This window comes from Crocodylus siamensis, unplaced genomic scaffold (assembly GCF_052110815.1).
Source record: "Crocodylus siamensis isolate JL-2025a unplaced genomic scaffold, ASM5211081v1 HiC_scaffold_123, whole genome shotgun sequence".
Lineage (NCBI taxonomy): Eukaryota > Metazoa > Chordata > Crocodylia > Crocodylidae > Crocodylus > Crocodylus siamensis.
The window spans coordinates 1-23,081 of NW_028324533.1; the positions used below are offsets into that span (position 1 = coordinate 1).

The window sequence follows — 23,081 nt, forward strand, 5'->3', positions numbered from 1 at the left end:
AGCTCTCTGTACACATCACAAGGTTTAATACTCATTGAATTAAATAGGTTTATGAATTTTAAACTGATTCATACTGGAGCATCACATCAGTGTTTGCACACACTCGGTTTTTGAAAAAATTAAACTGGGTCCCTGGCCAGTGCCATAGAAGAGGGAGACGGTTCTGCCCTTCCCCACACTAACCCAGGGCCCCCAACTCATGCCTTATTATGCAGCTGTGGGAGCAGGGATCTGGTACATGGGAAAAAAACAAAATAAACACACAAAAAAGCTGCAGCAATTCAAAGGGGTGAACTACAAAGAAGTCACAGCACCATCTGGTGGACAAAAACGCTTATTTCATGTCTCTGAGTGCCTTTGTGTTTGTAGTCCACTGTTTTGATTCACTACATATTAGTGATTCATTTTAAATAATAACTAGCAAATTGCCCACCAAGAATGATGGGGGAAGCATGGCCAGTGGGAACAGACCTCCATCCAGCCCTGCACCCCTCCCCCAGCTCACTCTCCACCCTTCAGGTCCAAGCCCACTCACCCTCTCCCTGCATGACTTGCCTGCCAGCCCTTTATCATTCTTTCACCTATCTGTGAACTCTCTAACTTCTCCATATTCCTTCTTAAAATGCAGAGCCCAGACCTTCACAAAGTACTTTAGATGAAAAGTAACTAGCACCATGTAGAGTGGAAACCATCACCTCCCATGTTTTAATCTAATACCTCTGTTTTGCACCTCCAAACTGCATTCAGTTTTTTGCAGCTACATCTCATTGCTGCCTCATGTTGAGTCTGTGATCTGCCAGACTCCCTGGATCCTGTTCTACACTGATGCTACCCAGCCATTTATAACCCAACCTGTATTTTGGCTTTTCATTATTCTTTGCTAGGTGCAGCACCTTGCATTTATTTCCTTACAATTCACCCTGTTGTTTTTAGCTCATCTTCCCAATCTATCCATATCTATTCTTATCCTATAAAGTGTTTGCAGTTCATCCCACTTTCAACCTTGCAATTGGTGGGATTCATTTTAGGTGGGACACAGAAACATGAAACGATGCATGAAATAATACCTTTGAACTTCAACAGCGTCAATGCAAAACGATTTGCGTAAAGTATCATTGTCCTTACAGTGCTACAAAATTTAGACCACCACCTTCATTTCTATAAGAAAGAATGATGAACCTATTATTTCTGGAGTATTTTCCTCAAAACTTTTGCAGTACTTTCCTCAAAAAGAAGCTTGGATCTCCCTGTTCCTCATGCTGTAGATGACCGGATTCATCAATGGAGGCACCACACAATACAGAACAGCTGCCAGGAGATCCAGAGGGGACGGGGAGTCAGAGATGGGCTTCATGTAGGCAATGCCGGCAGTGGAAAGAAACAGGGAGACCACAGATCAGGTGAGGAATGCAGGTGGAGAAGGCTTTCTGATGGCCCTGCTCAGAGGGGATTCTCCACACTGCGGTGAAGATCTGAACATACGACACAACGATGAAAACAAAACAGCCTAGAACTAAAAACACACTGAAGGCAATTGCTGCCAGCTCTCTGCGGTATGTGTCAGAGCAGGAGAGCTTGAGCAGCTGGGGTATTTCACAGAAGAACTGGTTGATGATATTTGAGTGGCAGAAGGGTAGACTAAAGGTGTTCCCAGTGTGCAGTGCAGAGTACATGACACCAGCAGCCCAAGCACTGGCAGCCATCTGGATGCAAGCTCTCCTGTTCATTATTATCTCATAATGCAGTGGCTTGCAGATGGCAATGTATCGGTCATATGCCATAACCAGTGAGAAGGGATAAATTTGCTCCCAAGAACCAGAACTGAGACAAAAACTTGGGCAACACATCCAGAGTAGGAGATTGACCTGGTGTTCAATAGGGAATTAGACATGGATTTGGGCACGGTCACTGAGATGGAGCCAAGGTCCACAATGGACAAATTAATCAAGAAAAAGAACATGGGAGAATGAAGTTCATAGTTAAGAGTTACAATTGTGATGATGAGGAGATTCCCCATCAGGGCTGCCAAGTACGCTGCTAGAAAGATAAGAAAGTGTAAGATCTGGAGCTCCCTGAACATCAGAAAAGCCCAGGAGCAGGAACTCAGTCACACTGGTTTGGTTGGACATTTCCCTCTTCAGTGCATTGTGCAAGGCCTGTGAAGGAAGGACAAGGATAGTTGCCAGGATCAGAGTTACAAACTTAACAGGAGGGAATCTCATATCAGATACTGCTCATGAACTAACTGTCAGTACTGTCTATCTTGAAGTGCTGGAAAACTGTCAGTGGAAAGTATTCTTGCTGGGAATATGGTTTTTTGAGTATAAAGAAATTCCACAAAAGTCCTTATCCGTTAACTGTGGTGTGTGTGTGTATATATATATAACCAAACCACCCAAAATATAATATTTCATGACAAAATAATGTTTATATTATGAATATTGGTTATGCAATATCTCAGAGGGTTTGCCTTTTAATTATTTCATGCTCTCATTTCCTCATTTCAGATCTCACTATGAAACCATCTCCTTCATCAAGTTGGCAGACCAGAGCGTGGCATTTTGTATTTGATTTTAAATAGCAACAAAAGGAAAAGCAAGAAGCTCAGCAAACATCAAGGTGAGGCACATTGAACACAGCACTTGTGACTACAATAAGATGCTGGTCAATAAACTGCTAGCACACCCCGCTTCTCTCTTCCCTGCTATATACAGCATAAGCATAGACAGCATCCTAAGTGTCACCTTGTCTGAAATGAATCTAGTGCCTGCCATGGTTATTTTCCAATTTATATAGTCCCCATCCCCATCTGGACAGTCATCTCTATGCCAGGATAGGCCAATACCATCCTTCTGTTATGTCCACATTGTGTCATTGACCTTTGTCATTTGGGTACAAGAACTTGAAGCTCTTTTGGGCAAGGGATGCGTCTCACTATGCCTTTTCTCATCACACTTTTTTGGGTCCCCCAACCCTAATTTGAGAGGCACTCGAATATGTAAAAACATTTCCAGGGGGATCAACTGTGGGGCTTACTGATTTCTCCCTCCTCCAGGCATTTTTTCTGGAAAACAACAAAATCTGGATGCAATGAATGAGGTGGGATTGTAATTCTGGTGTTGCTGAGCAATACTGAATCTCTGCCATGGGGCTTAAAATTTAAGCCTAGAAAGATGTTTCTTATAAAAATGTCTTTTGCTAAACATATATTTGTTCACAATACATGTATTTTTTTCAGAACCATCAATTTATGAAGAAGAACTATCAATATGGGGGTGGAGGGATAACTGGTGTAAATGTGCAGCCTCCAGGAGCTTTTGATTGAAAAATCTCAAGTTGCTGAAGCACTGAAATGTGTGGGTTCTTGGTAGCAAGTTCAGATTTGTAAAGGGAGCTGTTTTCTTTTCTTTCTTTTCTTTTTCCTTTGACCAGCTAAGTGGAATTTTGAATACCTTGCTATTAAAATGCTGAGAGCTTTCCAGCTGAATGTCATTTTCAGGTTTTTCAATACCCCACACACCGTCCTTCTTGCCAACCAACTGAATTTAATTGCTATTAAAAACTTACTGCAACATACTTTGTGAAGTTTTTCTCAGCTTACAATAGATCCTCCAGATGCTTTGCTTATTCTCCCTCTACTGATCTATCTAATTTCTGCACACATCCCTCTTCTTACCAACCAACCACAGTTAATTTAATAATAAACTTACAGCAATGTGAAGTTTTTCTCAGCTTCTGATCTCATCCTCCAGTGCCAGGAGGCTTTGCTTATTTTCCCTCTACTGATCTATCCAATTTCCCTTTTCCCTGCCACTACCAAATCTTCACAAGTCAAAATATCTTAGTAGGAGCTCTCTCCCCACTCCAAGACTGACCTGACAGAAGTAGATCTAAACCAGTTTCTCTCTGCAGAAGACAGTGAACTTCACTGGTTTGGAAGGACTGATGCTGCAGGAAGGTGATTTATCCACATCTCTCTTCTTAGGGCTCCTGGGATCTGTTCCTTAGAGCCCAGCTTACCTCTGAAGCACAGAATGAGAAACAAGCCTTCCTGGATTCATGTCTTTTAAAGCAAAAAAAGTTTTGTTTTGATTCTTTAGTTTGATCATCTTTTATCTATTGTTTCCTACTTCTGGCCCAGAATATGTATCAGCTGTGATAAGCCTGTGTGAAGTGGCAAGTATTCACTTCGGATTCAGATTTGTCCGGTTCTGGGGACAGTGATTCTATTCCCATTGCCCCCCAGTACCCCGCTCTGTGTGGGGGCTCTTCCATGAGCCCCCAGAGGCTATGACTGCTGCTGCAGCTGCCAGTGAGTGCAGGGCTTTTTTTTTTTAAGTGTCAGTTAACCTCAAGGTTACTGTGCATTAAAAAAGGTGCCCAGTGGGTGCGTCTACACAAGACACTACTGCACAGTGGTTGCTGCATATCTACTTAGTACGTGTATAAGTTATGTATTAAATTAATGCGCAGTAACCAGAGTTACTACACAGTAGCACCAGCAAACACTTTTTATGTGATGCTACTGTGCAGTAGCCTAAACCTACAGTAAACTTCGCCGGTGCATGAGGCCAGGTGATATGCCAGATTTGAGATCCTTAATGTGCCAGTAGCCCTGGGATCTCCCTCAGGCAGATCTGCTGACTGGGGTGTGGCCCTCACCCTCACCACCCAAGCATTTACTCCAAACCCAATGAACAGATGTCTTTCTTTATTACATATATAACTATATACAGGAAGAGAGACAGATTAATCAAAAAGAAGGCATATATACATATATAATTATCAATAGAGAATAATAAAACCAATCATTTGAATACAATTTGGCAATGTAACTGTAAGTGAATAATTCTGACGCAGGTGCTTGTTCCCTTACACCAGACTCCTGCACTGATTACACTCACCTGGTCATATCATTTTGATTAAACCCCTCCTCCAAAAAACAGTTTCCTTTTAGAATTAAACCTCCCCTCTCATTGTAATAAATAGCAACACAGTTATTGCTAGGATCTGCCGCTAGATGGTGTGGCCCAGCTTCTGTTGTTTCTGAGGCTCTGAACCACTTCTTCAGTGACGTGGCCACTTCCAGGAGCACTGCGACCATTTCCAGGAGTGCCGTGGCTGCTTCCCAGTTGACATGATTGGCAGTGTGGGCCTCCCCCTCAATTGGTGAGACTGGCCGTGAGGGGACCTCCACCCCCTGCAGTCACAGACTGGTCACTGGGGGGGCACGTGCCCCCCTGACTAAGGTGGCACCAGTCACCCATGCCTGCAGGGTTCTGACCTGGCAGCTCCCAAACAGCCTATCACCTGAGGCTGGCCATTCCCTTTCCCTCTTCTCCTGGGGAACACCTGTGTCCAGAAGCTGCACAGCTCCACTGCCTGGTGAGGAGATTAGCTTCTGATGGTGCTATATAGGCTCTTCCTTGTCCTGATGTCAGCTTCCAGAGCAAGTCTCAGTTCCCGTTCCAGTGAGGGAGTGGGGGCTGTGCCTCTTCCCCTCCCTCTCAAAGCTGGAATTGGATCCTCTTCTCCTCCTTTCCCACATTATGGATACTTTAACGTGCAAGCACAATCAATCAGAGCCCTCAGCTTGCAGTGGGGGCTCTGATTACATTGCAAATGGGCCAGTAAAAAGCATGCATGGTGCAGAGTGTATTTTCCTGCTTGGAAAAGCCATAGGACCCAGTGCAAGCATTTTCTGGCTTTTCTGCAAAGGGAACCAAACTTGGCATGCCCACTGAGCTTGCAGCTCAGGAAGCTGTGCAGCTGTTACAGTACTGTGCGGTAGTATCTCAGCACAATATGACAAAATATGGTTGCATGGTAAAAACTATCAGCCCGCTAAACTGCACCTGGGTATGTGTATACATGTGCACCTGAGTCAGGAACAAATATGCTCCCAGGGGGAGCAGTTGAGTGCAGGACTGTTCCTACCCTGCAGCAGCCAAGGGGAGCTCCAGGCTTCCCTGGTGCCAGCCCTGGGCTGGCAGGGGGCACAAGGTCAGGCCTGAGTTTTGGAGACAGGGGGGAACTGTCCTGAAGTAGGGGACAGCTCCCAGCTGCACGGATCTTGGGATCCCAGGCCTTGTGATGCCCTGTGCCTGTTAGTGGGGACTAAGCAGCACTGGGACTGCAGGGAGAAGATGCAAGGGGGTAAGAAGCTGGACAATGTATACACCTTGTACTGCATGCCAGAAAACATAATTAGAGGGTTCTGAGCTGGGGCAAAGCCCTTGTCTTCTGAGCAGATCTGAAAGCAGCAGAAGCTCACACGTCCCTGCTGCAGGGGGATACTGAAATTAGCCTTCCCTTGAACCGGGCTGGGAATAGCTGGGGGCTGCACCCTGTGTATGTATACCCCCTTTAAATTGACCAGTGCTGCAGTGGGGAGAGGAGGAACCAGGCTCAGACCCACCAGCCTGTTGGGGGACCTCATTGAGCAGGACAAGAGCATGATCCCTCCCCGACCCACCCTCCGTGGGTCTGGCCTTCAATCATCTTCATTAAATGTGATCTTCATTTCCCACCTAGGCATGCTGATGGCATCTTTAATAAAGCCTACAGGAAAGGCCTGGTGCTGCTTCCCCCTCCTGCCTCCCCTCTCCTTGATCCCGGCAGTGCTTAACACCCCCCCACTCCCCACATTCTTGGGCACAAGGCATTGCCCCAAGCCAGAACCATGAGCTGGACTGAGATCCTGATCTCCACACTGGAGCCATGGACAGGTCTCCCACCCCACCCCCTGTCCTCTGTGGCCCCCCACTGCCTAGGATGACTGGGAGCACATTGCTAATCTAATGCCATCTACTCTAATTCTGCACCCAGGAACAAATACTCCAGCAAGAACTGTGCTGGAGTTCATTCGACTGTGATAATTTCATGAATAGATGTACCTGGAGAACAGCATTGTTGTATTAGGACCAAACATATCATTGGAGGAAGCAATACTCTCCCTTCCAGTCCTAGGATCCTATGAATATTTTGAAACAGGCAAGTGAGTTTGAGACCTTAAATCTCATTTAAAGTAAGCACCTAACTTCCTTTAGGTTTGTTTGTTTTTTAAAAAAAACAAAACCTCAACTTGTTTAAGCAATGGTGAACAGATATCTATGCCCCTGAATTTTTTTTCCTGGTGATCTGGTAACCCTCCCTTACTATGATCAAAACCCAGTATCAAGGCTTGGAGTTAATGAGATGGCTGTTTCCAAACCAGCCAAATGTATTTAGGCATCCAACAATGCTGGAGCTCTTTTGAATGTGCTAACCCTCTGAACACTGGACCTCAAGGCTTTGGTGGAAAATGATGTGCCCTAACTTACAGATCAATGAGAATCTGTTCTTCAATGGTATGCCTTCCTCAGCCTTGAATCATTCCTTTTGCCATTTGGAAAAACAACCCCTGGTAGAGATCCCCTCTGGATCCTCCTGGGCAGTCTTAACTTATATAGCCCCTGTCTGCATCAGAAATAAAAATGTCTCCATAAGCAAATCTACATGGATGTTCTCCTTGGGGATCCTCTTTCTTGTGGTGCAAAAGAGGCTTGTTTCATGGTCTACTGTGGGCATCAAACTGACTGAAGCTGCCTAATTTCTGTAGTTCTCATCCTTGCCCTGAAACCTTGCAGTCAGAGCCTGGAGGGAAAAGAAAGATGTAGGAGCACTTGGGAGAAAAAATATTTTTGGAAAAAAATTTTCCAGGAGCACATCTCGGAGGGACCAGCAGGGGGGAGGATGCTCAACAGTTCTCATCCTTGCCCTGAAACCTTGCAGACAGGGCCAACCAGCATGGGTTCATTAGCATGGGTTCATTATGGGAGGTCCTGTCAGACCAACCTGAATGCCTTCTATAATCAGGTCACAAAAGCATTGCACGCAGGTGTCGCAATGGATGTAGTCTTTCTGGACTTCAGGAAGGCCTTTGACACTGTCTCCCTCCCCATTCTCATTAAAAAGGTAGGTGACTGTGGCACTGATGCCTACACAGTCAGATGGGTAGCAAATTGGCTGAGAGGCCGCAGGCAGAGAGTGGTGGTGGATGGGTCATATTCAACCTGGAGGGATGTGGGCAGTGGGTCCCCGAGGCCTCAGTCTTCAGGCCCGCACTGTGTCAATTTCTTTACTAGCAACTTGGACAATGGGGTGAAAAGCCCTCTGCTCAAATTCACTGATGACACCAAGATTTGCAGTGAGTTGGGCATGCTAGAATGTAGGGACAGGATACAACTGGACCTGGACAGGTTACAGAGGTAGGTGGATGAGAATAGGATGGAATTCAATACTGACAAGTGCAGGGTATGACACTTGGGCAAAAAGATCCAGCAGCCTATCTACAGGCTGCGGAACTCCCTTCTTGAAAGCACAGTGGCAGAAAAGATCTTGGAGTCATTAGCGATTCTAAACTGAACATGGGCTGCCAACGTGAGGACATGGTCAGGAAGGCTAACCACACCATTTATCATTTTTGTTACCTATCTTTGAACTTTACTAACTTCTTCATATTCCTTCTTAAAATATGAAACCCATACTTTCACACAGTTGTCTAGGTGAAGCTTATCTAGCACCATGTTGAGTGGCACTATTACCTCCCACGTTTTACATCTAACACTCCTGTTGTTGCAGTCCAAAACTGCATTACAGTTTCTGTAGGTACATCAACTTTCTCATTCATATCGAGTCTGTGATCACCAGACCCCACAGTTCCTTTTTAACAATCATACCCCCCAGCCATTTATAACCCAATTTGTATCTGTACTTCTGATTATTCTCCCCTAGGTACACCAACTGTGTTTCTTTCCTTGAACCTTGTCTTGTTGTTTCTAGCCCAGCTTACCAGTCTATCCAGATCCATCTGAATTCTGTTCCTATCTTCTAAAGTATCTGCAGTTCATCCCAACTTCACAGAATCTGGATATCCAAATAATTGATTACATCAACTGGTAAACAAAAGTCTTCCATTCATCATCTACCAATTGATGGCATTTATTTTAGGTGGTGCAGATGGTAAATTTGATGCCTGAAACATTACTTTCCAGTTCAACAGTGTTAATACAAAATGATCAAGTCAAGTGTCATTGTCCTTACAAAGCTACAGCATTAACCCTCCACCTTCATTTTTTGTAATAGGTTGCACACCACATTATGAAAACAATAATTTCATGAGTTAATCATAAAAAAATGAAAGTAAAGCAAAGTCATGAAATGTCCAAACATGGACATATTATTCTTGGAGCAGATCAGCCTGTGGAGCAGTTCTCCTCAGGGCAGCTTGGATCTCCCTGTTCCTCATGCTGTAGATGACTGGATTCATCAATGGAGGCACCACACAATACAGAACAGCTGCCAGGAGATCCAGAGGGGACGGGGAGTCAGAGATGGGCTTTGTGTAGGCAATGCCACCAGTGGAAAGAAACAGGGAGACCACAGATCAGGTGAGGAATGCAGGTGGAGAAGGCTTTCTGCCGGCCCTGCTCCGAGGGGATTCTCCACACTGCGGTGAAGATCTGAACATACGACACAACAATGAAAACAAAACAGCCTAGAACTAAAAACATACTGAAGACAAGAGCTGCCAGCTCTCTGCGGTATGTGTCAGAGCAGGAGAGCTTGAGCAGCTGGGGCACTTCACAGAAGAACTGGTTGATGGTATTTGAGTGGCAGAAGGGTAGACTAAAGGTGTTCCCAGTGTGCAGTGCAGAGTCGATGGCACCAGCAGCCCAAGCACAGGCAGCCATCCAGATGCAAGCTCTCCTGTTCATAATTATCCCATAATGCAGTGGCTTGCAGATGGCAATGTACCGGTCATATGCCATGATGGTAAGAAAGGCAATATCAGCTGAACCAAAAGAGGAAGAAGAGAAAGACCTGGGACACACATCCAGCATAGGAAATTGTCCTGGTGTTTAAGAGAGAATTGGCCATGGACTTAGGGACAATGATGGAGATAGAGCCAAGGTCAAGGATGGACAAATTTACCAAAAAGAAGTACATGGGGCTGTGGAGGTGGTGGTCCGTAGTTACAACAGTGATAACAAGGAGGTTCCCCACCAGAGCTGCCAGGTATGCTGCGAGAAAGATGACAAAGTGTAAGATCTGCAGCTCCCGAGTGTCAGAGAAGCCCAGGAGGAGGAACTTGGTTACAGCCGTCCAGTTGGACATCTTCCTTCCCAGGGCACCGTGCAAGTCCTGGCTATAATAGAACAAGGGCAGTGGTAAGGAGGAGAGTAACAAACTCAGTGGCTTTCATATTCCCATCAATAATGTCTCCAAATTTCATGGTAGGAATGTAGATAGTTCCATTTTTTCCTTATGGATAAATTGATTTTAATAAATTACTTTTCCCTCACAAGACCTTACATAAATTGATTTTAATAAATTATAAAAGAAAATAAAAGTTAATATGTGAAATTAAAGATAATATAGAAAATTTGATTTCCTTAGAGGTCCCATTCCCACCCCACCCTCCACCCCACTCCCAATAAGCTGTATAACTTTATCTGAATTAATAGCAAGAACACTGAAATGTTCTTCATTTGCTCTTGTAGCTTTGAATCTATTATACATAAAATGCAGTATGATTTGTGTAGCCAGGTTTTCCAACTTGAATGTTTTTAAATCTTCCTCTGCATCTTACTAAGCCTGGAGACTTCACTGATGCAGAAAACTTACTGAAATTGTTTCTGTGGAAGCTTTCTTATCTCTTGTGTCATATTCAGGCTTCCACTGCTGAGATCCTTTGCTCTTGTCCAGTTGATCTCTCAGATCTCCCCTGCACCAACCACTAGTCTAGGTCCCCAGAAGCACAGATAACTCAGAGGTCTTTCTCTGCTCCCTCTGTCACTGAATGACTGCAGTAAATCCAACCAGGTTTCTGAGTGTGCAGCTGACCTCAACCCTGCCTTGTATTAAAGTACCGAAGCAAGATGGCAATTTTTCAGTTGTTTTCTTCCAAAGGCTCATGGGACTCATTCCCTGGAGTCCTGCACAGCTCAGAAGGAAAAGCCCAGATGTAAACAGTCTGAGCTGTACAGATATTAGCAGAACAGCAGAGCTGTGCTCTAGTTTAATCTCCCTCCCAACACAAGTCATGGGATCTCTGAGAAGGCCCTGAGCTTCTCTATCTGGCTCTGTTGTCCCAGTTGAGCCAGACTGGGCACCTTAGCATGCAGGGAGGCACCAACTTGCAATTAGGTTAGTTCCTATGTAGTTTTGCATGAGAACATAACATGAGAATAAAAGTCAGGTTGTAAGGTGCAAAAAAAAATAATTCTAAATATAATGAATATATTCCATAACTCAGACAAACAAGCTCCATTGCAAGGCATTGACAAAATATTAGCTCAGCAATCATTAGCAGGGTCCTGGTTCTGAACCTAGTGTCATGAATATGACAGCCCCTCAGACCACTTTCCCCTGACTTGTATACATCCCAGGTCCCAGCTCCCCCTCATTTCTTCCACCATCAGCTTCCCTTGAACCCAGCGGTGTCAAACACAGATGGACCCCATCTGCCAGGTCAAGCCCACAGGGGTGGTCTCGTGGAGGCACTGCATGCAACGTGCTTTGTGGACTGGCTACATCTGTGCTTGCACCATGTGTACAGCTCTAGCCCTGCACACCACACGCAACACAACCCGGCCCCAGCACCGTGCACAGCATAAGATGTGAGGGGCCAGCCTGCGGCACATGGTGCCCACAGCAGTCATTGGGGGTGCATTTTGCATGTGGCATTGGCAATGCGTAGGGGGTGTATGTGGGTGCATGTGCACCCCCTGAGATTGGGGGTGCACCCCCTGAAAGAAGCACTGCCAGCACCTGTGGGCAGTTGCCACTTTCCAGTGCCACACCACCAACACTGCCGACAGCATTTGTGGATGATCACTGCTGGCCACTGCCAACGTGGCTGGTGGCATCTGAGGATGGTCGCTGACTGCCCATCAGTGCTTGCCTCTCCCCCCGCCCCCACCACCGACATTACCATGGCTGCCTGAGGGAGCTCCCTGTTCGCTGCTACAACCATCGCCTGTGGGTGGTCTCTGTGCCCCCCCACCTTCCAGGGCACGCATCGTTCATGGCATGTGGTGTTTGCAGCAGGCTAGGTGTGTCTATACGAGATGCTAGGTCACTGTAGCGATGAGCTACGGTGACGTTGTTCATCCCTGTGGCAATGTAGTGTTGGCAGGCACTAACCATGATGTTGCTGCTACTGTGCAGTAGCAATGAGCTCCTGAGCATTACTTCATTGATAGTGTACAGTAGAGTTTGAAATGACCCCTGCACCTTCAGGACTGCAGTCCTGGCAGGTACTGCGCATTCATTTAATTCTTGCTAAAGCAAATACTATATGACTGCACAGTAAAAACTATCCAGTGGGGCAGATGTGTAGCTGACTGTGCACACTGGATCCTGTGTGTAGTGTGGTCAATGGGCCCAATCCCGACAAACCCCCAATCTAGCACACAGAGGTAGCCTGGCACAGGTGCCACATGAGCAGACATCCCCGTGCAGGCTCATGCCATGCCAGGCTACAGCATCAAGGGATCATGACTCCATGGACATTAGGCTGCCACAGATGGAGCATGTGGCAATAGTCTCTGGATCAGACTGTACTCCCACTTCAGTGGACAAGATTTATGCTGTTTATTTCCTGTCTCTGGCCAGAAGCAATGATCCCATCCTGACAGATTTCATGCTTTTAAGACAGATGCTTTATTTATTGGTTCTTGAAAAAGTTGAATGAACAGATTCCACCATTTCCACAAGCCAGTCGCCAGAAGTAAGATTGGGGGAGAGGCAGCAGGGCACTAGCCACAGGTGGAGTGGGAGTTAGGTCTTACGCTTCTTAGATAGTTGATAAGCTCTTTGGAAATCTGAGTATCATGAACTCCATGGGCCCCCAGCAACTGGCAGGGCACAGCTGAGCTGGTGGTGGTGGGAGCATGGTGGTGGTAGCAAGAGAGCAGCAGTGGTAAGCATGGAGCTCCCGCAGATGCTGCTGGTGCTGCTCCCTAAAGTGGGGGGCAGCGGAGGATTGACAACACCAACATGGAGTTGGCAACCACCCACAAGCACTGCTGGCAGTGGTGGCAGCAACCAGCAGCAACTGCGGACTGCCCACACAGATTGCCGGTGGTGTCGGTGGTGGGGTGGTGAGCAATGATTGCTTGCAGGCACCAACTGACACTGTCAGCAGAACCTTTTTGTGGGAGGTACACCACCATGCTCGGGGGTGCACATGTACCTGCGTACACCCGCTACTGATCACCCCTGGGCATGGTAACTGAGATGGAGCCAAGGTCCATGATGGACAAATTAATCAAGAAAAAGAACAAAGGGGAATGAAGTTTGTAGTTAAGAGTTAAAATTGTGATGATGAGGAGATTCCTCACCAGGGCTGCCAAGTATGCTGCTAGACAGATAACAAAGCGTAAGATCTGGAGATCCTGAATATCAGAAAAGCCCAGGAGTAGGAACTCAGTCACTGTGGTTTGGTTGGACATTTCCCTATTCAGCGCATTGTGCAGGGCCTGTGAAGGAAGGACAAGAATCGTGGTCATGATCAGAGTTACAAATATAACAGGAGGGAATCTCATGTCAGAAAAAGCTCATGAGCAAACTCTCAGTACTGTCTATCTTTAAGTCCTCTAAAATTGTCACTAAGATGTGGGGAGAAGTGGGCACACTAGAGGAGAGGGAAAAGCTACAACTAGATCTGGACAGGCTACAGGGGTGGGCCAATGAGAACAGGATGGGTTTCAACACTGACAAGTGCAAAGTGTTGCACCTGGGGAGGAAGAACCAGCAGCTGAGCTACAGGCTGGGGAACTCCCTTCTTGTCAGCACAGAGGCAGAAAAGGATCTTGGAGTCACTATTGATGCCAAGATGAACATGGGCCGACAATGCGAGGATACAGTCAGGAAGGCCAACCGCACCTTGTCATGCATCCATAGATGGATCACGAGCAGGTCCAAGGAGGTGATCCTCCCCCTCTGTGTGACACTGGCCAGGCCGCAGCTGGAACACTGCATCCAGTTCTGGGTGCCGCACTTCAGGAGGGATGTGGACAACATGGGGAGGGTCCAGGGGAGGGCCACAGGCATGATCGGGGGCAGCAAGCCAGCCCCTATGAGAGGAGCCTACGGGACCTGAACCTGTTCAGCCTTCACAAGAGAAGGTTGAGTGGGGATCTGGTGGTTGTCTATAAACTGACCAAAGGGGACCAGCACAGTAATGGGAGAGTCAGGCTGTTGCCCCTAGTCCCTGTTGCCCCTACCTGGGAGTAATGAAGGAAAACAGTCAAAAGTTGATGGAGAGTAGATGCAGGCTAGATATCAGGAGGTACTAATTCACAGTCAGGGTGGCTAGGATCTGGAACCAACTTCCAAGGGAAGTGATTCTGGCTCCTACCTTGGGGTCTTCAAAAGGAGGCTGGATAACCACCTAGCCGGGGTCGTTTGACCCCACCATCCTTTCCTGCCAGTAGCAGGGGTCGGACTTGATCATCTGCTCAAGTCCCTTCTGACTCAACCAACTATGAAAGTATTATTCCTGGGAATATGTTTTTTTGAGTATAAAGCAATCCCATAGAAGTCCTTTACTGTGGGCATATATATAGAAAACTGAACCACCTAAGAGATAATATTTCAGAAGAAGACAATGTTTATCATTATGAATATTGGTTATGCAATATCTCAGAGGGTTTGCCTTTTGATTGCTTCATGCTGTCTCCTCATTTCAGATCTCACTATGAAACCATCTCCCTTCATCAAATTGACAGACCAGAGTGTGGCATTTCTATTTGATTTTTAATAGCAACAACAGGAAAAGAAAGAAGCTTAGCACGACATCAAGGCCACAGCAAGAACTGGCACATTGACCACAGCACTTGTGACTACAATAAGACGCACGTCAATAAAATGCTAGCACCTCCCTTTCCTCTTGCCTGGTATATACAGCATAAATGTAGACAGCATCCTAAGTGTCACCTTGTCTGAAATGAATCGGAGTAGTGCCTGCCATATGGTCATTAGCCGATCTATATGGTCCCCATCCCCATCTGGACAGTCATCTGTATGCCATGATAGGCCAGTGCCATCCTTCTCTCATCTCCACATTGTGTCATTGATCTTTGTCATTTGGGTACAAGAACTTTATGATCTCTGCCACAGGGCTTAGAATTTAAGCCTGCAAGCATATTTCTTATAAACAATGTCTTCTCTTAAAGACATGTTTTTCATTATGCATTACAATACATAAGTTTATGTAGAAGAACTAAAAATAAAATATATGTGTAGGGGGATTATTTGGTTTAAATCTGCAGTCTCCATGAGCTTTTGATTGAAAATCTCCAATTCCAAAGACCCTGAAAGATGTAGGTTCTTGGGAGCAAGTTCAGATTTTCTAAAGGGAGCTGTTATCTTTTCTTTCTTTTTTGTCCTTTGACAAGCTGAATAGTTTTTTAATATGTTGCTATTAAAATGTTGATAGATTTCCAGTTGTGTGTCTTTTTTCAGTTCTGAAATACCACACACATCCCCCTTGTCACCAACCAAACACAGTTACTTGCAATAGCAATCTTCTTGCAATGGAAAGTTTTTCTCAGCTTGTGATCAGATCCTCCAGTGCCAGCATTGTTTGCTAATTTCCCCCCTAGTGATTTATCTAATTTCTCTTTTCCCTGCCACTACCAAATTTTCAGAAGTCAATATATTTTAGGAGCTTTCTCTTCACTCCACGACTGAACTGGCAGAAGCAGAGCCAGTTTCTCTCTGTAGATAACAGTGAACTTCACTGGTGTGGAAGAATTGATGCTATAGCAAGGTGATTTATTCACATTTCTCTTCTTAGGGCTTCTGGGACTGACTTGGGGACACTAGGTAAGCCACTCTTGCACGATCTGAGGGAATGGTTCTCCCTCAGTGTGACACAGTGGCGATGCGTAGGAGGTGCACATGCACTCCCTGAAAGCACCGGTGCACCCCCTGACTGGCTGTGCTTGCCGCTTAGGTGATGGGCAGGGGAACAGGTGAGAGCGCTGATGCCCCACCCCTGCAAGTGCTGGCTGATCACTGCTGCACTCCCAGAACTGGCTGCAGCTGCAGCCTGGAAACAGCTGAAGATATTGGCCTCAGTGATTGGCTGTCATGGGATCATCCACATGGGGGAACCCCCTCCAGTCAGCAGGATTGGCCACAGGAGAACACTCCCCCATTTGGCGGGACTGATCACAGGAGGGGCATGTGCCCCCCCAACTACGGCAGCACTAGTCGCCTATGGTGTGACAAAAAATTCCAGGGTCTCAATTGGAAGACTCAGGTGCCTGTACACTAATGCCAGGAGCATGGTTAACAAGCAGTAGGAGCTAGACCTCCTAGTCTCCAATGGGTGTTACGAGCTAGCCCAGCTTACCTCTGAAGCACAGAATCAGAAATAAGCCTTCCTGGGTTCATATATTTTAAAGTTTTGATTCTTTACTTTGTTCACCTTTTATCTGTTGTTAACTGCTTCTGGAGCAGGATACATAGCTTCTGGGGGCCAGATTGAGATAGACTTCTAAAAAGTCAGTAAAGTTTATACTCACATTTAGGAAAGATATTACATAAGTTTCATAGATTTCATAGATGCTAGGGGTGGAAGGGACCCTGGAGGATCATCCATTCCAACCCCCTGCCCCAGGGGCAGGAAGTCAGCGAGGTTCACATCCCAGCAAGATAAACATCCAAAAGTCTCTTGAAGGTGTTCGAATAGGTGCTTGAACCACCTCCAGTGGCAGTCTATTCCAAACCGTCGGGTCTTGGACAGTAAAGAAGTTCTTCCTTATGTCCAGCCTGAAATGATCATGGAGGAGTTTGTGACTGTTCGACCTTGTCATCCCTTTGGGCACTCTGGTGAACAAACATTGCCCCAGATCCTGGTGAGCACCCCTCATAAACTTGTAGGTGGCCACCAGACCACTCCTGAGCCTGCGTTGTTCCACTCTGAAGAGCCCCATGGCTCTCAGCCTCTCATCATAAGGTCTGTTTTCCTGACCTCTGATCATGCGTGTGGCTCTTCTCTGGACTCTATCAAGCTTCTCCACATCCTTTTTGAATTGTGGAGCCCAAAAATGGATGCAGTACTCCAGCTGCGGCCTCACCGAGGCAGAGTACAATGGGAGAATGACATCCTGGTATTTGCTCAAGAAGCATCTGTGGATGCAAGCCAGCGTTTTGCTCACTTAACTAGCCACAGCATCACATTGAAGGCTCATGTTCATCGTGTTGTCAGTCATGACCCCCAAGTCCCTTTCATCCATAGTGCTAGCCAGCAGTAGCACTGCTGAGCCTATAAGCATGCTGCAGGCTTTTCCTCCCAAGGTGGAGAACCTTGCATTTTTCAGTGTTAAACACCATCAGGTTCTCATCCACCCATTTCCTGAGCCTGTCAAGTTCTGCCTGGTTCACCTTCCTGTCTTCAGGTGTGGATGCTTTACCCCAGAGTTTGGTGTCATCAGTGAACTTGGCCAGTCTGCTTCTGACACCAATGTCTACATCATTAATGAAGATGTTAAATAGTATAGGCCCTAGGACACAGCTTTGTGGGACCCCGCTGGTCACAGTACACCATGACCATTGACTTCTGTCAACCACCACCCTCTGGGTCCCACCACGGAACCAATTTCCCAGCCAGCGGATCATGGTGCACCCAAGGCCACAATTGGCCAGTTTTGCCAAGAGGTGATCATGGGATACCAGATTGAAGGCTTTTTGAAGTCAAGATATATTACATCAATCGATTCCCGCTTGTCCAGGTGATAGGTCACCTGGTCATAAAAGGAAATGAGATTGGTCAAGCAAGACCTACCCGCAGCATACCCATGCTGGCTATCCCTCAGGATGTTGCCAGCAGCCAATCTGTTAAGGATGGCCTGTTTGATAATCTTTTCTAAGACCTTCCCCGAGATAGAGGTCAGGCTGATACACCTGTAGTATGCCGGATCCACTTTCCTCCCTTTCTTGAAGATCGGCACCACATTGGACTCCTTTCAGTCCTCAGGCACTTCACCAGAGTGCCAGGAGTTCTCAAAGATCTGTGCCAGGGGCTGAGCAATAATGCTTGCCAGCTCCTTGAGTACCCTGGGGTGTAAATTGTCAGGGCCAGCTGACTTGAAGGTATACAGCTTCTCAAGGTGTTCCTTCATGAGGTCAGCTTTGATGGAGGGTAAGGAATCTCCCTCACCCAGGCCTTCCTGTCCCATTATGGGCAGGGGAATCCCATGGGACTGCTGAAAAACTGACGCAAATACCCATTTAGAAAGTTTGCTTTTTCATGGGCATTGCTTGTCAGTTATCTCATCTGTTTTAGCAGGGGCCAATGTTGCCCTTGCTTTTCCTCCAGCTCCCCACATACCTAAAAAAGGAATTTTTATTGTCCTTGATACTTGTAGCTAGCTGGAGTTCCATTGCAGCCTTGGCTTTCCTGATTCTCTCCCTGCAGGACCGGACAAGTGCAGAATATTCCTCCTTGGAGGTGGTTCCAGTCCTCCATCCTTTGTAGGTCTTTCTTTTAAGATGCTGGATGTCTGCTAGTTCCATGGAGAGCCAAGGGGGCTGCTGTGCCCTTTTGCTGTCTCTTCTCTGAGACGGGATAGACTTTTCTTGTGCATCCAGGAGTGCTCCCTGGAGGAGCATCCACTCGTCTTGGACTCCCCTTACCTTTGGGTTGTGGCCCTTTTAGGACCTCACGGACAAGCTTCCTTACCTTGTCTGAAGTCAGCTTTTCTGAATTTTAGTTTTCCATATTACTGACTGACTTGCCAACTTTACGGCGGATGGTGAAGGTGATCAGCTCATGGTCACTATCACCCAGCTTCCCTTCAATCATTAGGTCACTGATTAGGTTATCCTTGGTTACCAGCACCAGGTCGAGCAGTGCTTTACCTCTCATTGGCCTGTAGACTTCCTGCATCAGATAGAGCTCATCCACGCACAAGAGAAAGGTTTGCGACCACTCAGATTTGGCTGAGTGCTCTTCCCACAAGATGTCCGGATAGTTGAAATCTGTCATGACAACCACGCCAGGGAGCATGCAGCCTCAGCCAGTTCCCTGGGAAACTCTTGGTCAAGGTCTTGATCCTGGAGTATGGGGTCTGTAGTAGACTCCAACCATAGTGTCCCCTGTGTCTCTTTCCCCACAGATTTTAAGCCAGAGGGTCTCAAGCTCATCCACCGTGGATGCCAATGTTGGCTTGCAGGACACATGGCTCTTCCTTGACATAGAGAGCTACACCCCCGCCCCTTTTGTCCACTTGATCTCTCCTGTACAATGTATAGCCATTTATACAATGTATAGCCTAGTCATGGGTGGAGTCCACCAGGTCTCCGTTATCCCTATGACATCATGTTTATATGTATTTATTCCCCAAGCTCCTGGCATTTGTGTATAGGCATGCAAGTGTCCTGCTGGGGGCCTGTGCCTTGCCTACAGTTCATTCCAGGGCTGGGGTGGGGTGGGCTCCCTTAAGTGCCTTGGTCCTGCTGGCTTTGCAAAGGTTGCTCAGTGGGCCAGCATTGGCGGTAGTCCCCCCATCCCCCATCAGGCTTAGTTTAAAGCCTGATGGAGCAGGTCAGCCAGCCTGGCTGAGAAGAGCCTCCTCCCCAGTGGAGAGAGGTAGAGGCCATCCCTTCCCAGCAGCTCACTGCCTCTCTCACCAAAGAGTGGACTGTGGTCATGGAAGCTGAAGCCTTCCCAGTGACACCAGCACTGTAGTCTTTGGTTCCTAGCGTGGATCCTCCTCTCCTTCCTCAGCCCATAGCCTGAGACTGGGAGGATCAATGAGAACACCACCTGAGCTCCCAGACCCCTAAGAACCGCTCCCAAATCCCTGTAGCGCCTCATGACCTGGCTGGGGGTGCTCTGAGCTGTGTCATTGGTGCCCACGTGAATAAGGGGCATGGGTTAGTGGTCTGTGGGCCGGAGGAGCTCTGGGATCCTCTCCGCAATATCTCGGATGCGGGCCCCCGGAAGCAGCAGACTTCCCTGGCTAAGGGGTCGGGGCAGCAGATTGCCCCCTCAGTCCCCTGCAGGATGGAATCTTCCACAACAAACACCTTTCGTTTTGTCTTGGGGAGAGCGGGGGGCAGTAGCTGTGGTTGAGCCTGGGTTGCCTGCAGGAGCTGGCAACTGAGCAGGCTCTGCTGGGGCTGCAAGAGGTGCAAACCTGTTGCTAAGCTCCGGCGAGGGAGGGGCCTTGGTGTGGTGGGCCTTAGGGCCCTTGAGCACCTTGGTCCATGCCCCTGACTGGGCAGAACAGGAGGTCCCAGAGTCCTCCTTAGTCCTGGAGGGAGACGGTGCTCTACCCTGTGGCTCCCGGGGGAGAAGGGCCTGGCAGTAGGAGTCTATCTCCTGCTTACAGTCCCCGATGGCACGCAGTCTCTGGACTGTGGCCTGGAGCTCCTCCAGTTGGCTCGCCAGAGACCCCAGTAGGGAGCAGACCCTAAAAGGGGAGGTGGCCATGCTCCCGGGCCCCAGAGCCTGAAAAAGGGACAAGCAGCCTCCATGCCTGAGAGCCAGGGGCTCCGTCTGCGTGGAGCCCGGAACCATGGGCTCCATCTGGGTGGCCGTCTCTGAGGTGCCCAATGGGGGGGCCGCAGAGCCTGAGGGGACCCTCGTGGTGAGGTGCATGCCCATCCGTGTCATGCCTCTGGTAGGCTGGCTACGGCTGGGGCTGACTACTCTTGGGGGTTCGCAGGCAGGGTCTCGTGCCCTCCCACGCCCTCTCCTGCACAAACTCCACGCTAATTCGAGCACCTATTTACGCAGTCTATTCGTGCGGCTCCGGTCGCATGGCTCCCTGGGGGCTGGGCCAAGTAGGGGCCTGGGCGGGGGCTTGACCCGGCCGGCTCCACGCAACCGCCTCCTCCCAGGGAGCGAGGAGTTAACCCCTTCCCACCACGAGCCCACTTACCTCTGGCTGTGCTGGGGGTTGGCAGGGGGCTCTGTGGTTGCTGAGGGGGTGTATGGGGGGCTTCAGGGGAGCGAGGGCACAGCGGGCTTCACCCACGCGTCTCTCACCGCTCCGGAGGCTAACTGAGCTTTTCTCCCCTGTTTGGCAGCCCTTTTTTGAACCAAAATGCTTGCTAAGAAATTTTTTTCCAAGGACTTAAGTTGATCTAATAAAAGGTATCAGATTCACTCAAAGAACCTGGTCTGCCTGTGTCCTTAGATCAACACGGCTACAAGGTACACCCTTGTTTTACAGCTAATACTCCTGTTGTTGCAGCCCAAAACTGCATGAATGTTTCTGTAGCTACATGAAATTGCTGGTTCATATTGAGTTTGTGACCCAACCTTTCAACAATGATACCACCCATTTATAACCCAGGCTGCATTTGTGCTTTTGATAATTCTCCCCTACGTGCAGCAACTTGCATTTATTTTGTGGCCTTTGTCTTATGGCTCCCCAATCTATCCACATCCATCTGAACACTATTCCTATCCTCTAAAGTACTTGTGCTTCATTCCAGTTTCACATCATCTAAATATTTGCCCGTATAGTCTGTCATCCAAATAATCGATTACACAAATTAGTAAACAAAAGACTTGAATTCTTCATTATCTTGCAATTGATGGGATTTATTTTAGATGGTGCAAAGACAGTAAAATTGATGCATGAACCATTACTTTCCCACTTCAACAGTGCCAACCAAAATGATAAAAGCCAAGTCTTTGACAATACGAAGTTACAGAATTAACCCACCACCTTCATTTTTCATATGTAACATTCACACAATAGAATGAAAAATAATAATTTCACTTGTAAATTAGAAAAGAAAAATATAAGAAAGAGAAATTCATGCCAGAAAGATGGGCATATTCTTCTTGGAGAGGATCAGCCTTTGGAGCAGTTTCCTCAGGGCAGCCTGGATTTCCTTGTTCCTCATGCTGTAGATGACTGGATTCATCAATGGAGGCACCACACAATACAGAACAGCTGCCAGGAGATCCAGAGCAGACGGGGAGTCAGAGGCTGGCTTTGTGTAAGCAATGCAACCAGTTGAAAGAAACAGGGAGACCACAGTAAGGTGAGGAATGCAGGTGGAGAAGGCTTTCTGCCGCCCCTGCTCCGAGGGGATCCTGCAGACTGCGGGGAAGATCTGAACATATGACGCAACGATGAAGACAAAACAGCCCAGAACTAAAAACTTACTGAAGACAATTGCTGCCAGCTCTCTGCGGTATGTGTCAGAGCAGGAGAACTGGGGTATTTCACAGAAGAACTGGTTGATGATATTTGAGTGGCAGAAGGGTAGACTAAAGGTGTTCCCAGTGTGCAGTGCAGAGTACATGACCCCAGCAGCCCAAACACAGGCAGCCATCTGGATGCAAGCTCTCCTGTTCATAATTATCTCATAATGCAGTGGCTTGCAGATGACAATGTACCAGTCATATGCCATGAGGGTGAGGAAGGCAAGATCGGCTGTACAGAACAGGAAGAAGAGAGAGACCCGGGACACACATCTAGCATAGGAAATTGTCCTGGTGTTTAAGACAGAATTGGCCATGGACTTAGGGACAATGACGGAGATGGATCCAAGGTCAAAGATGGACAAATTCACCAAAAAGTAGTACATGGGGCTGTGGAGGTGGGAGTCTGTAGTTACAACAGTGATAACAAGGAGGTTCCCCGCCACAGCTGCCAGGTATGCTGCGAGAAAGATGACAAAGTGTAAGATCTGCAGCTCCCAAGTGTCAGAGAAGCCCAGGAGGAGGAATTCGGTTACAGCCGTCCAGTTAGACATCTTCCTTCCAGGGCACTGCATAAGTCCTGGCTATAATAGAACAAGGGCAGTGGTAAGGAGGAGAGTACCAAACTCAGTGGCTTTGATATTCCCATCAATAATGTCTCCAAATTTCATGCTAAGAATGTAAATATTTCATTTTTTGCCCCGTGCAAAATTTGATTTTCATAAATTATTTTTCCCTGGCAAGATCCTACGTAAACTAAAATATTTTGATATTCCATTTAGAAAGTGAAGAGAATCCTAGCCCAGTCACAGCTCAGGATTTTTTTCTTTGCTATATATCTGAAAGTCTATCATTT

At 47.3% G+C, this 23,081-nt stretch overlaps 1 protein-coding gene and 2 pseudogenes across 1 annotated transcript; all 3 read right to left on the reverse strand.

Annotated features, from left to right (window-relative positions):
- Positions 1-1,202: 1,202 nt before the first annotated feature.
- Positions 1,203-2,129, reverse strand: LOC149851858 (olfactory receptor 14C36-like; annotated as a pseudogene).
- A 7,027-nt stretch (positions 2,130-9,156) lies between these two features.
- LOC149851859 (olfactory receptor 14A16-like) lies at positions 9,157-10,158 on the reverse strand (annotated as a pseudogene).
- Positions 10,159-21,831: 11,673 nt separating this feature from the next.
- On the reverse strand, positions 21,832-22,812 carry LOC149851860 (olfactory receptor 14A16-like). Its single transcript, XM_090030291.1, has one exon. The coding sequence runs from the start codon at positions 22,798-22,800 to the stop codon at positions 21,832-21,834; it is 969 nt and encodes a 322-aa protein (XP_089886417.1). The 5' UTR covers positions 22,801-22,812.
- Positions 22,813-23,081: the final 269 nt, after the last annotated feature.

Bases quoted from the DNA above. Each gene is read 5' to 3' on its own strand.
- LOC149851860 (XM_090030291.1), bottom strand. From the start codon at position 22,800: ATGCAGTGCCCTGGAAGGAAGATGTCTAACTGGACGGCTGTAACCGAA.